This window comes from Xenopus laevis, chromosome 8L (assembly GCF_017654675.1).
Source record: "Xenopus laevis strain J_2021 chromosome 8L, Xenopus_laevis_v10.1, whole genome shotgun sequence".
Lineage (NCBI taxonomy): Eukaryota > Metazoa > Chordata > Amphibia > Anura > Pipidae > Xenopus > Xenopus laevis.
The window spans coordinates 90,884,788-90,899,703 of NC_054385.1; the positions used below are offsets into that span (position 1 = coordinate 90,884,788).

General features: G+C 36.1%; 1 protein-coding gene across 8 annotated transcripts in view; it reads left to right on the forward strand.

Moving 5' to 3' along the window:
* Positions 1 to 14,916, forward strand: part of inf2.L (inverted formin, FH2 and WH2 domain containing L homeolog) — a 52,396-nt gene that overhangs the window by 26,786 nt on the left and 10,694 nt on the right. For 5 of the 8 annotated variants that reach the window (XM_041573094.1, XM_018230610.2, XM_018230612.2 and 2 more), the window contains exons 5-14: positions 5,762 to 5,795; positions 6,795 to 6,936; positions 7,540 to 7,681; positions 7,932 to 8,756; positions 9,786 to 9,925; positions 10,713 to 10,774; positions 10,992 to 11,094; positions 12,878 to 12,963; positions 13,741 to 13,841; positions 13,926 to 13,996. In XM_041573094.1, coding sequence (XP_041429028.1) covers positions 5,762 to 5,795; positions 6,795 to 6,936; positions 7,540 to 7,681; positions 7,932 to 8,756; positions 9,786 to 9,925; positions 10,713 to 10,774; positions 10,992 to 11,094; positions 12,878 to 12,963; positions 13,741 to 13,841; positions 13,926 to 13,996 — 1,706 coding nt within the window. Of the gene's footprint in view, positions 1 to 1,073; positions 1,365 to 5,761; positions 5,800 to 6,794; positions 6,937 to 7,539; positions 7,682 to 7,931; positions 8,757 to 9,785; positions 9,926 to 10,712; positions 10,775 to 10,991; positions 11,095 to 12,877; positions 12,964 to 13,740; positions 13,842 to 13,925; positions 13,997 to 14,916 lie in introns of those variants that run through there. The other 3 variants (XM_018230613.2, XM_018230614.2, XM_041573095.1) reach the window with 3 other exon arrangements.

The following is a 14,916-nucleotide window of genomic DNA, read 5'->3' on the forward strand; positions in this document are numbered from 1 at the left end:
AATTCAGAAACGATATAAAAATGAAAGAAGACTAATTGAAAAGTTGCTTAGAATTGGTCATTATATGACATACTAAAAGTTAACTTTAAGGTGAACCACCCCTTTAATAAGGATGTGGCTCTACTGAGTCCCCAGGTCCAGGCTTGGATCATGGGTGCCCCTAGCACCCGTCCACAGAGCGGTCCTAGCATCTGCCGCCCATGCGTCCCGGGCCTTTGTGACCTCGCCACAAATCCGGGCCTGTGAGTCCCAGCATGATGCAATATACAGTGTGTGTGTGTCTGTATATATATATATATATATATATATATATATATATATATATATATATATATATATATATATATATATATATATATATATATATATATATATATATATATATATATATATATATATATATATATATATATATACATCTGTATATATATATATACATACACAGAAATAAACACAATATAAGAAGTTAGGATAGACATAACTTGTGGGAAACCCATCCTGCAGGATTGCAGTGATTTGTGATTTCATCAACCTGTAATTAAAGAACATTAACTGTAAACTGTATTATGTGAGCTGCAGTTCAGCAGTAGGGCAGCACCTCTGATTGGACACCTGTTTTTTTATTTTTGCATTTACAACCATGAAACAGTAGCATGTAAAGAATGTCCAGCCAATCTTCCAGTATGGCCTTTACAAACAGAGACTTTGCTAAAAAGGAGGCCGTGGTTGCAACTGCATTAGGGCTTAGAGATTTGATATATTCTAAAAAAAAACTCCAGTACAAAGAGACTAAGGCACAAATAAATGCTTGGTAAGGAATTTGGATTGATAAAAGGCCTGGCTAATACATTTGGTGGTGATGGACTGTAGGATTTGGTGGTTACCAAGTTTGTTTTGTCTGCCTGATTTAGTCCTACATATACCTGCACTTCAGTTGGACTCACTTTTATTCTGTCATGTTTTTATATTACAAACTTTTAGCAGCAGTGACTTATAAGAAACATCCTGGCCAGAATGACCCAGTCCAGGATTTTGCTTCACCCAAGCCAGTTTAAATCCCCTATAAGGAGGGCAGTCTGTAATTTGGCTCAGGTGGAACATAGCCTCACTCTGATTATGATGTCAAAGGCAAAAACACAATGCAGTTTGTCTCTGCGGTTAGTTTCATCTGTAAGTTCCAAGCCAGTGAAACCTGATAAGAACTAGCACAGATCATACTCTATGGATGTTATTGGCAGTGCTTCTCCCATTGTGGTATCTGAGTAAACAGACATTGCTCCCTGCAAGATCTAATTAAGGAACAGATTACAAGGGCTCCCCTATAGCCCACCCAGATCTGCTTCTGCACAACATGGGATAAACTGGTAACTCTTGGCCTCATAATATTTGCTTCCAAATGTTAGTTGGCTGTGTAGGTTTATGATTGTATTATACTATAAAGTGCTATGTATTATAATAAATATGGCTTAAGATACCACATTAGGGCAAAAAGTTTGGCTCCAAATTTAAATAAATGAAAAATGAACCCAGTTTTTCCTCTTCACACTTAGATCAGTGTTGCAAAACTTGCTAATGAGTTTTACAGAAGGGGATGTGGCACATTTTGTGATGTTATGCTTATAGGGCATGTTCCTAAAATAATCTGCCTATGTATTTACTTGTGCAAAAAATATACTTTATACTTTTGTGTAATGCTTTTTATGTGGCTTGCTGGTTTTAAAGAGAAGGTGGAGTAAGAAATATTATTGAAGTGAAATTGAGGGTAAAAGGTTAAGGAATTTGCAAAAGCTTTACTCTCTCTTCTGTGTGCTTTTAATGAATTTGTACAATACTTTCAACTTGGTGTACCTTTTTTGCCATTATTCTAAACATGCAGAAAGATGGAGTTCAACAACATATGTTGGCGCAGGGTGGTGTAAACGATATGAAATTGTAATGAAGGTGTTTGTGAGTTTGTTGTTATATGACAGATAAGCCACCACTTTATTTCCTTAATTTCAAATTGGGCCAAACAATTGGAGCAATGGAAGGTGGCCGTGCACTTTTACACTCATACAGCACCAGTGTATGCCTGCCTTAAAGGGGTGGTTCACCTTTCAGTTAACTTTTTAGTTATACTTAAACTACTACTTGTAATCAAATGGTTAACTCATTAACTTCATTTTTTTTTATCATTTTTGCATGAATTGCCTTTCTCTTGTGATGTTCTGAGCGTATTTTCAGTTGATTTAATTTTTTACTTGTGTTTTTTTTTAGTTTTTTAGCTTTTTATTAAGCAGCTCTCCAGTTTGCAATTTCAGGAATCTTAGTTGCTAGGGTCCAAATCAAATTATCCTAGCAATTATGTATTGATTTGAATGAGAGACTGTAATATGAATAGGAGAGGGCCTGAATAGAAAGATGATTAATAATTAATTAATAGGAGCAACAACAATACATTTGTTTTATATATGGGGTCAGTGTACCCCAGTTGAAAGCTGGAAAGAGCCAGAAGAAAAATATATAGATGGAAAAAATAAATAAATAAATATATTAATATATTTAAAAAGTATATCATTACAAAACTATAAAAAATAATGAAGACCAATTGAAAAGTGGCTTAGAATTGTCGATTCTGTAACACCCTGAAAGATAACTGAAAGGTAAACCACCATTTAAAGTACATTTTCTTTTTACAGTTTTGGGATCTATTATCTGGAATGCATGGACAAGGTTTCTCTAATTTGCTCCACAATGACCTAGGGCTACTAAGATAAATTTTAAATAAAAAAACATGTTTTGCCATGAATATGGATTTATAACAGCTAAAATCAAAATGGCAATAACATATTTTGGAGCTTTCTGGATGACTTAATGAATAATAGACCCCATACATGTAATGTGATGCTTGCCCCTGAGGGTGATCATGTTGCATGGGATGTTCTGCTTTGTTAACTTTTAGTATGTTATAGAATGGCAAATTCTAACCAACTTTTCAATTGGCCGTCATTTTTACTTTTCTATAGTTTTTGAATTAATTGCATTTTTCTTCTGACTTTACAGCAGATGGGGGTCACTGACCACAACTAAAAACAAATGATTTGTAAGGCTACAAACATATTGTTATTGCTACTTCGTATTACTCCTCTTGCTATTCAGGCCCTTTCATATTCATATTTCAGTCTCTACTTCAAAACAATGCATGGTTGCTAGGGTAATTGGGCCCTAGCAACCAGATTGCTGAAATTACAAACTGGAGAGCTGCTGAATAAAACGCTAAATAACTCAAAAACCACAAATAATAAAAATGAAAACCAGTTGTCTCAGAATATCACTCTCTACATCATACTAAAAGTTAATTTAAAGGCGAATAACCCCTTTAAGGTCCTTTATTGCCAGTGCAATGGTAATGTAATGAATTGCAGAAAAAATTATCTAGAAATTGCATTACATGAAACTACTTGTAATATTCACAATTATGTGTTTGTTTCAGAATGTATAGAGATTTATGAATGAGACTGTTCTAGGGAGGAAGCCTTTTCCTCTCTGTTTTTCATTAAACAGGAAGTGCTATTGTCAGGCTTTCAAGTATGCAGCAAAAAAAAAAGTCTGCAAAGCTGATGCTACACTAGAACAAAGACAACCGCTTATGCAGCAATACACATTCCCTATTTAGAAGTGTGTTATATGTAAACTTTATTTTCTTAAAAAAATTTATTTAATTACAAAATAATAAATTTGTAATCTTTCAGTGCTGTGTAGCATATAATGGGACAGTGCACTCCACTGATCAAATTGTCAAACCTCCCCCCCCCCCCCCCAAATGAAAACCTTGCTAAAGGCTTTACTAGTCAACAAAATTAAACAAAGCTTCTTATTGGTGCACATCCAGTAAAAAAAACAAAAACACCATATATAAATGATTTGCTCAGTGTTATGTAAATGGATTGTTCACCTTCCAACACTTTTTTTTTTCAGTTCAGTTGGTTTCAGATAGTTCACCAGAAATAAAGACTTTTTCCAATTACTTTCTATTTTATATATGTGACTATATATTGTTGTTATATATATATATATATGTTATTGTGTTCCATGGAGTTCTCATATGTGTTCTCTACTCAAAAATGCCTTCTGCTTCTTCGTCTCCTCCGTGTTGCTTAATGAAATAAACAGCCTGTGTTGGCTCAATGTGTGTAACAGATCAACTGTAAGCTCTGCGCTTCAACACTGCTTTTTTTAATTCCATTATGTCTTTGATTGTGTTTTTTTTTATCATCAAATGCTTCACACGTAAAATGACGTGTGTCTAATATTGAAGTGTAAATCTAATTTTTCAGCTTTCTAAAGCAGTTCTGGGAGGGGGGTTGCCAACTCCCTAAACTGTTCTAAATTGATACATTTAGTTGATACATTTCTTATTTGTCCCTGCTGAGCAGATTCTCTTGGGTTCATTAAAGACAGCTGTTACATTTGATACAATAGTTGCTAATACTCAGATGCTGTTGAGCAAATTGTAACCGTTCAAAATCTGCACCTGAATTACTGAGCTGCCAGACTGAAACACCTAAGACAGGAATTTTAAACTTTGATTTTGGAAAAACTGTAAATAAATAAATAAATAAATGAAAAGCAATTGAAAAAAGTCTTTCTGGAGAACAATTTGAACTGAACTGAAACTGTTTGGAAAGTGAACAACCCTTTTAATGCACACTAGCATCTTTGATTTAGGAATAGCCATGAGTTGTTTCAGTAGCCATAACTGGTCAGCGTAATGCCCCTTTTAAGAAAGAACCTGCAATCATAAAATATTTTCATTTTTAATTTGATTTACTCGCAAAATGGATTACTGCAGCTCACATTAAAGTCAGTGGCACAAGTTTAGGGAAGACTAACATTCTTGAGCAAAAATTGATGTCACACAAGGCTTTACACCAGATTTTTATACTCTTTCAATCCATTACACTTATTGCTATCAATGATTTTACTCAGTATGGCATGGAGATAAAGGGGTAGTTAACTTTTAATATGTTAAATATCCTATCAGTTTTTCAATTGGTCTTCATTTTTAAATCTCTCTAAACTGATACATTAGTTGCTACATTACTTATATTTGTCCCTGCTGAGCAGAATCTCTGGGTTTCATTATAGGCAGCTGTTAGACTTGATACAATTGTTGCTAATACTCCAGAGATGCTGCTGAGAAATGTATCAACTAAATGTTGCAAAATTGTAACGGTTAAGAATCTGCACCTGAATTACTGAGCTGCCAGACTCAAACACCTGAGACAGGAACATTAAATATATCGGTTTTTCAATTGGTCTTCAGTTTTAAGTTTTTTTTTTTTTTTACTTATTTGACTTTCTCTTCTGACGCCAACATCCAAGAAGCTTCTGCTCTGAGTCAATTTTATTGTGCATACTCTTTAATACTTAACTTTCTCCTATTCATTTTCCATTCTCTCATTTCAAACCACTGCCTGGTTGCTAGAGTAAATAAGATCGTAGCAACCAGATAGCATCCGCAGAGCTAAATGATTCAAAATCCACAAAAAATGAAGACAAATAACAAAACAAAAGTGAATTTTAAAATGATGAGGAAGTATGTTTTAACTCCACTTTTTATGCAGCTTCATACACAAGCCCCTGTATGTAATAGTTATGTAAGCATATACCTGAAACACAGAAAAATGCATGTTTTCACTACTTGGCAGCAGGTGTAGTGCATCCTGCAAGAGGTTAAGTAGGGAACATGCCTAATCTGTTTTTCTTTTCTCTATTTTAGGCCTCCAGCTGCTGGATTTGTTAAACAAGCTAAGGTAAAAATGTAGTTCCTGAAATTCATTTTAAGAGCTGAAGGTGAAAGATGTGATTGAAGGCAGGAGTCTTTCATTTATCCTTGGTTGTGTGACCCTTTTATTTAGGCCCAGTTTCCCTGGATCATGTATGAAAAGCTGTAGCACTGTTATTGCAATTCAAGACTAGGCCAGGTGGGGTTACTGTTTTACAAATAAAATGTGTGGCTCCCGATGACTGCAAAATAAAGTTCTTGTAGATCAGAGTCTGCTTCCATGAAAGCCACTTTGTCTATCTATTATCGGATGCTTTTTTTTTGTGTTGTTTTTTTTAAATAATAAAGCTTTTCGTGCATTTCTCCCCCTCCTACAGAACATAAAAAAATACACAAAGTTGAACTATGCTTTCAGACTAACAATGATTTTGCAAATCCGTACTGTAGAATTTGTTTGTCATGTTACAATAATATATTTATCAAACAGTGATTTTCCTATGCCCTTTTTGTGTAATGGATGGGCTAGATTAGGGTATACTGTGATTCCCTTGAAGACTGTAATGCAAGCCAGTCATTAAAGGAACAGTAACACCAAAAAATGAAAGTAACAAATATATCATGTAATGTTGCCCTGGTAAAACTGATCTGTTTGCTTCAGAAACACTATTATAGTTCATATAAATGAGCTGCAGTGTAGCATTGGCAGAAATTGAAAAAAGGCTATATATCACAGGTTAAATAATGGATAACCGATAACACCATTATGTTCTACAGAGCTTATCTGCTGTGTAACCTGAGCCTTTTCTCCTTTGAATGGCTGCCCCATGGCTACACAGCAGCTTATTTATATAATTATATTATATAAACGATAGTAGTGTTTCTGAAGTAAACACAGCAGTTTTACCAGGGCAGGGCAACACTGCATTTTTTTATTACTTTAAAACAATTAAATTTTTTTGATGTTACTGTTCCTTTAAGAACAGTTATTTCCCTGCCCTCTGTGAACTTTTTATCTATTATCCATCAGAGACTTGGAGGATGAAGACCTGCTGATCCAGGCTATTGTGTTTGAGGAAGCCAAATCTGAAGATGAGGAAGAACTTCTCAAGATATATGGAGGGATTGATATGAACAATCATCAGGAAGTTTTCTCTACACTGTTTAACAAAGTAAGCACTAATAAGGGTTCAGAAATTTTACCCTTGTAACTATTCTATGCGTTGCCCTGCGTGCACTCGCTATACTGTCATGTTTGCAGGTTAGGTAGTCTTTCTGGCAAAATCTGAAATTTCTCTGCACTGCTAGTTGTGTACTCTTGAAACAATGTAGCAGAAGCCAACCCAAAAAGCTAGTTCCCATAATGCCATGTCAGAACTAGCAATGCAGAGAGTGAAAAGGTTCTGACAGATATTGCATTGGCAAATAAGTCTAAAACCACTGAGAATTGTTAATAAATCTGTACTGGGATGTTTTTTGCCATACATTTTCTTTCATTATGCTAAAATAAATATATATATATATATATATATATATATATATATATATATATATATATATATATATATATATATATATATATAAATTTTTTTTTTTTTTTTGTGGTGGAGTGACGTTTAAATTACAGTGGAGAATTTCAAAATTTTTCAGACTAACAATGTGGTGTCCAAAACAGAAAATGTTTGGGAAACATGTGACTTTATGTCCCTTTTTTATATGTTTACCTAGATATATAACAACCCAGTACAATATTTTTTCCCTTTATTGTTTTGTAGGTAAGCTGTTCACCGTTATCAGTGCAGCTTCTATCAATTCTTCAAGGACTCTTGCAACTGGATCAGGCTCATCCTACCAGTCCCCTACTCTGGGAAGCCTTGGAAGTTTTGGTCAACAGAGCTGTCTTGCTTGCAGATGACTGTAAGAACCACTGGATTATTTTCTGTGCTATGTACTTCATCTGCTTGTCCTCTCTGTATCATGCACTGGAACCAATGGCTGCAGATAATATACAAATGTGCTTTTTATTTAAATGAAAACAAAATAGGCATGTTTATCAATAGCCGAATAGTAAAGCTTTAGCATAGCAGTAGTATTTGCTAGTGCTATTTTGCTAGGTTAGTGCCTAGCAATTCATTAAGAAATCAAACCCTTTTTTTTTTTTTTTCAGGCCAAAATAATAACGCTGAAGAAGTCATGGATAGACTCGTAACTTCAAAGAAACATCCAAGTAAAGAAAAAAGAAAAACAGACAAATTTACTAATAAAGTAAATAAAAGCATTCAAACAGACAAACCCAAAGACGAATCATGTGAAGACAAAACTGTTACAAAAGATTCAGTGAGCTCTGGAATCCCAACAGACTCTTTTCATTTATCGGATGCTTTACTGGCACCTCCAACTAAAGAGGATTCCCCTGCTTGTGCTACACCACTACAAAACCCCTCATATAGGGAGCTCACATCTTCTTCCCTTTTTCCTTCACCTCCTTCCCCTTTAGCGGCTAAAGCTGGTGAGCAAATTAACTCACCATCTCCTCTACCCCCTCCTCCTCCCCCATTGCCAGGTATTGAACTGTCTCCACCGCCTCCCCCTCCCCCTCTCCCTGGTATGGGTGGATTTTCTCTGCCTCCTCCTCCTCCCCCATTGCCTGGAATGGGGGGCATGCTTCCTCCACCTCCTCCTCCTTTGCCTGGCATGGGGGGTATGCCTCCACCTCCTCCTCCTCTCCCTGGCATGGGGGGTATGCCTCCACCACCTCCTCCTCTCCCTGGCATGGGGGGTATGCCTCCACCTCCTCCTCTCCCTGGCATGGGGGGTATGCCTCCACCACCACCTCCTATGCCTGGAATGGGAACCTTCACTGATGAAGTATTAGTTGCTCAAGTGAATTATTCCTTAGGATATTCACCTAAAGCTTTTTTTAAGGTGAATAGACCAACCTTAAAAATGAAGAAGCTTAATTGGCAAAAACTTCCACCAAATGTAATCAAAGGTAAGTCAGTGAGAGCATGTTCATCGATTTTTAGCTGCGGTATTTCTATCCTTCATTTTCCTATTGTAAAAAGAATTCCAATAACTTGTTTAAGTATGAGTATTACATATGAGTTACATAAACTTTTTTTTAATTATACTGAGTAAAGTAGCCATATCACATATGAGTTACATAAACTTTTTTTTAATTATACTGAGTAAAGTAGGCATATCACATATGAGTTACATAAACTTTTTTTTAATTATACTGAGTTATATAATCTCTATAAAAAAAACAGACCCACTCCCATTTTCAGAGAATGTTGCTCCCACTTCATCTAAAGAAGTAGGTAATCTCTAAAACTCCCACCTGACTGCTTTGATACACTAAAATTTGGGTATTGCTATGAGTTCTGAGAAAAACCCTTATCCGATGAGCCTTAGGCCCAGGGGATTTGGAGGAACCAATCCCATACCCATGTTATTTATATGTTTAATATTCTCTAGTTTAGATTTTTAACTTGGTTTGTGGTTGCTTGGGCCCAAATCTGCCTTCCAAATAGACAGGGGCTTCAATGAGTGATAAATGAATATGAGAAGGCCGCCTCAGGCATTGTTACATTTTATGTTGGAGGCAGGTCGAACAGAAATTCAATAATTCAAAAAGCATTTTAAAGCATTTAAAAACGTGCAGTAAAGCAAGCTTTCACTGCTCTCAATTACACCTTTTGATAAGTATGCCTCTATCATTCCTATGTAAGTGAATTTAAAGCAGCGATTATTCCCACTGGCTAATTGTGGCAAGCTCTATTTTCACAATGGTACCAGAGAGAGAGAAAATGGCTGGCAGTTGACCATCATTTTAGTCGTTTTGTTCCAGTGTAACAAAAGATAAAATTGTGGTAGAGAAAAAAATACAATAGTTATATGAAATGCATATCTATATCTATTAAAATGTATTAATCGCAAGTGCTGGACATCTAGAACTTTTCCACATGAAGGCAACGTTCATATGACGTTGTAAATTTATAATTTCTTTTTTTTTTCTCAGACAGCCATTCTATGTGGGCATCAGCAGGTTCCATTGAGGACACACCTGAGCCCAACTACTCCAGTATAGAACAACTGTTTTGCCTCCCACAAGCAGCTGTTAAGGAAGCTGCTGCCCCTGTAAAGAAACCCCCAAAAGACGTAAGTTCTATTTTTTTATTAAATCAGATTTAATTTTATAACCTCCTACAAAGACCATACATTTGAAGTAGGAGAACTATTGACAGTGCACGGTTTCAGCTTTTATTTAAAAAAAAAAAAAATACAAAAAAATGTGTTCATGTCTGGGTAAAAAAAATCTAATTTCCCATGCCATGTCAAGGCCCTGATTGGGTATGAATCCTTCTCTACCTGTAAGTATATCTTTTGTGCATTTAAAGGAGAAGGAAAGGCTACAATTAAGTAAGCTTTATCAGAAACGCCTATATACTGTAAATACACCAGTAAACCCTCAAAGTAGTGCTGCTCTGAGTCCTCTGTCAAAAGAAACACTGCATTTCTTTCCTTCATTGTGTAAACAAGGGCATCTGTATCAGACTTCCTGTTTTCAGCATAAACCTCCACAGCTAGGGCTTGAGCATGCTCAGTTTGCTTCTCTTCCCTTTCCCTCCTCCCTGCTGTAATCTGAGCCCAGAGCTATGAGTGAGCAGGGAGAGACCTAGGCAGGAAGTATACAGAACATAGAAACAAATTAGTGCTCCGTATAACCCATGCTGTATCAGTTGTTGGAACACCCCTGTACTAGCCCTCAGTTTAATCTACCTCCTGGAGTTGACCAGCTGCCAGAAATATACAGTTTCAGAGGTTCAGATTTGGGACTAAAATGTGTTTTAAATCCTTTTTTGTTTGGACTGGGTTTTCTGTGGACTGTAGCATTATTTCTGATGAAAATTACCATAGCTGTTTTTATGCTTTTTTCCCCTCTCAGATTTCCTTCTTAGACTCCAAGAAAAATCTCAACTTGAACATATTTTTGAAACAATTTAAATGGTGAGTGCCCAGTGTTTTTGTATAGATTTCTGACTGCATCACCCCAAAAGCTTATGCTCCTCAGTCTGATTAATAAAATATGTTGCTTGCCTAATTGGCTGCAATAAAACCTGTTCTAAGCTGTAACAAGTTGTTGCTTACAAATCACTGACACTGTATTCATGTGAATAAAATGTCTGTATTATTTGGTGCTGACATATTTGTATGTATCCTGCAGTCCCAATGAGGAAGTAATTGAGCTAATCGAGAAAGGAGACCGTTCCAGATTTGACATTGAGATTCTGAAACAATTTCTCAAGCTGCTTCCCGAAAAACATGAGGTAAACATATATTTGTATTGACTATCAAAACTGTGTAACAAACTGGTAACGTTATACCTACACGCAAGCACTTAGGATCAGTTTCTAGTTGATCCTAATCAGTTATAAAGTATTCCTTTACTGTTGTATATTCTGCTAGGGTCCATCCAGTAAAGTGGCTGCAAACAGAATGCAGTGACCCGTGGATAAATGATATACAGAGCTCCTCTTTGATTGATCTGCCTTAAGGTGGCAGCTTTTATCGGCCCATATATTTGACAATAAAATAAAGTTGTGCCAAAGAAATGGCATCTTACAGTACCGCTAATTGTATGTTCCTTAAAAAGGATTATACAATTTAGTTTTAGTAATTTAGTAATAAGTGCTCCTGATATGTATAAATGACAATATTTCTCACTTAGCTGAAACAGTCTCCATGCACAGCAACAATAGCATCTATGTAGGACAACTAGGGTGTTACCATTGAAGTGTAGAGTGAATTCAGCCTTATATTTTATAAGGAAGGGTTTCACTTGCATAGAGGAGGTTTATTAATGCACATATACAGGGAATGACTAGTGCACACTGTATGCTTAAGCATAATAATAAAAAGATGTACTCTGCTTATTAAATGGCTGAAATGTGCAAATTAAAGGAGCACTAACCCTAAAATGAATATGGTTACAAATTTTACATACTGAACTTATTGTACCAGGATAAGTTTCAGCATCCCAGTAACAGCAATGATCCAGGACTAGTGATGGATGAATTTGACCCGTTTTGCTTTTCTGAAAACTTGCGAAAAATCGCAGAAATGCATTGGTCTATGGGCGACAGTTTTTTTTTTTTCCAAGGTGCAACAAATTTTTAACGGGCGACAAATTTTTTCACCTGTTAGTCTATGGGGTTCATTAAAACAGCGAAACTTGGTGAAACATTTTGCTCATCAAACTTTAAACTTGTCACAGTGGTTCACCATCTTGGATAGTGTCTGCCACACTCACGTTGGTTGGTGTGCTCAGAGCAGCTGTTGAGAAGCTAAACTTAGTGGTTGTCACAAATTTACAAGCAGAAAATGAGCTTTGTCTGTCATATAAGCTGATGCTACAATGCTGATTATTAAATGCTGATGCTAGTTGCACTGGTTTCTAAACTGCCATGTAGTAATTATCTCTAAGTACTAATCAGCCGCATATTGTGACATTTATATTTTGTGTACAGTATATTGTGAGTTGGTCCCTAAGCTCAATAAGTGACGACAGCACAGAGCATGTGCAGTGAATCAGCAGAAAAGAAGGGGAGCTACTGGGGCATCTTTGGAGACAAAGAGCTTTACTGCTAAAGGGCTGTGGTTGCCCTGGGCTGGTAAAGAAGCACAAAACATAATGTACAAAATTTCTAGCCTACTTCTTTATTTAGGCTTTAGTTTTCCTTTAAATACACTGCAACTGAGGGGGTCCTTCATTAAGGGGGTTTTCCAGTGTATTCTCTCTGTTCATCTCTTACATGGAAGATCCATATTCAAGGATTAAAGTAGAAGAGCCCTCAAATTTTGTTGTCCTGTTAATGCATGGATGAGCCCCACAAAAGCTGCTACTATCTCCAGTACTATCTCCAGTAAAGTAACTGGTGGTAAAGTTATGTATTTCTGTATGCTTGAGTATTAAGGTCTAATTAAGGGGGGGAAAAGGTTTTAAAAGAATATATTTTTGATTTACCTTTTAAGCAGTGACTGCTTTAACAAAGGTAAGCATCTGAGTTTACATGGCCTTTAATTAATTCCTCTCCCCTTTCCTATGCTTAGGTGGAAAACCTGAAATCCTACCAGGAAGACCAAGCCAAATTATCAAATGCAGACCGATTTTATCTGCTTCTCTTGGGTGTTCCTTGGTAAGGCTTAGGGTGTGCCCTCATTCTTGTAATGCCAGTCTGGTAACTGGGACACGAGTTGCAGTGGAATATGTTTTGTACTTACATTGTTTTGTTGTGGTAAATTGTATTTGGGGCAGGATAGGTGGGGTGTCCTAATTACTGCTTACATTTAGAGGAATTGTATGTCAAAATACAACTTACAATGTTTACAACTTGCTTAGTACACATACTTGCATTAAAAATCACTCCTTAAATAAATGGTGTTCTCGTTGCTCCAATTGTCCTCGCCCTTAGATTCGGTACATGGAAGACAATGCCAGATGGGTAAAAATAATCCTTGTTTTCAGCCCCAGCAGAAATGATATCTTAGGGACAGACATACTGTTGAATGGAACAGAGTCCAACTAGTGAAATGTATATTCAGACTTTGCATCTACGTCTTTTTGAGGAAGACTTTGGGTTGCAAGTAGGAATAGTGGGACATTGTTGGGCACTTACTAGTAATTGGACTACCCAATGCTTCAGTACCACACAACTGTGCAATATCTAGCAGTCGGTAATATATGGTGTTATCAATGCATACGTCATCTGAAGGTTTACACAGGTCTTGAAGATTGAACTGATTTTGTTGTCAAATTCACAGATTAACCAGTACAGGGTTCCAAAGTGTTATTAGCTTCTCCCCCTGGTCACCTTCATGAGATTCTCCCTTATTCAGGGGGCCCTTTATGTGTGTGTATTTATATTTTATATTTTAGAGCACTCGTTTATGTACCATTTTATTTCTGTTGCCAGCTATCAGCTTCGAATTGAGTGTATGCTGATTTGTGAAGAAATAAACCTGATTGTCGATATGGTTCGTCCCAAAACAAAAGTAGTTAGTACTGCATGTGATGGTAAGTAGAATACAGGCAATTTTATAGTTTTATTCTTTTTATATGTCTGTGACCTGCTTCTCACTTTACTTTGTTGTTGCACAGATATAATAAGCAGCCACAGACTTCCGCTCTTCTGCCAGCTGATCCTGAAAGTGGGAAACTTTTTAAATTATGTAGGTACCAAATATATTTCTCACAAAAAAAATTGTTAGAAAGTATGTTTATATAGTAAGCGACTGATGAAACATAAATGCTAATGACCCTGTTGTGTCTATATTAAAGGACTTGTCCACAAAAAAATTAACTTGTGAACAGCCTCTTTGAAATCCTTAAATTCGAGGGTTAGGCCGAATCCAAAAGTGGATTTGGTGCATCCCTATTATATATAGACTTAAAAGGTTGAACTTGAACGAGGTACGTCTCTTTTTCAACCTAACTTACTATGTACACTTAACTCCTTAAGGCTAATGCCACACTGGCCTGTTTATAGTCGCAGGCTGAGAAACACCCCTCTGCTCGTATCTGCAGTGTCTGTACTCTGAGCCACTGTGTTAGCCCAGGTGCAGCACCGGAGGTGATTTTGGCACTGAAATGTGTGAGTATGCAGGAGCAGAAGACGGCAGATATGAGTAGAGGGGCTTAGTCTGTGTTTTAACAGAACTATTAGACTTCTAATAATTTGATCTTATCAATAAACTCTTGCTGGCAAGTTCTGTTGAGTGCTTGAAATCCATGTCTTAAACATACAGGGTCCTTTTAAATTTTTGTGTGCAAAAAACACTGTATGGGGGGGATATATATATATATATATATCTCTCTCTCTATCTATCTATCTATCTATCTATCTATCTCTCTATCTCTCTATCTCTCTATCTATCTCTCTATCTATCTCTCTATCTATCTCTCTATCTATCTATCTATCTCTCTATCTATCTATCTATATCTATCTATCTATCTATATCTATATCTATCTATCTATCTATCTATCTATATCTATATATCTATCTATATCTATATATCTATCTATATCTATATATCTATCTATATCTATATATCTATATATCTATCTATATCTATATATCTATCTATATCT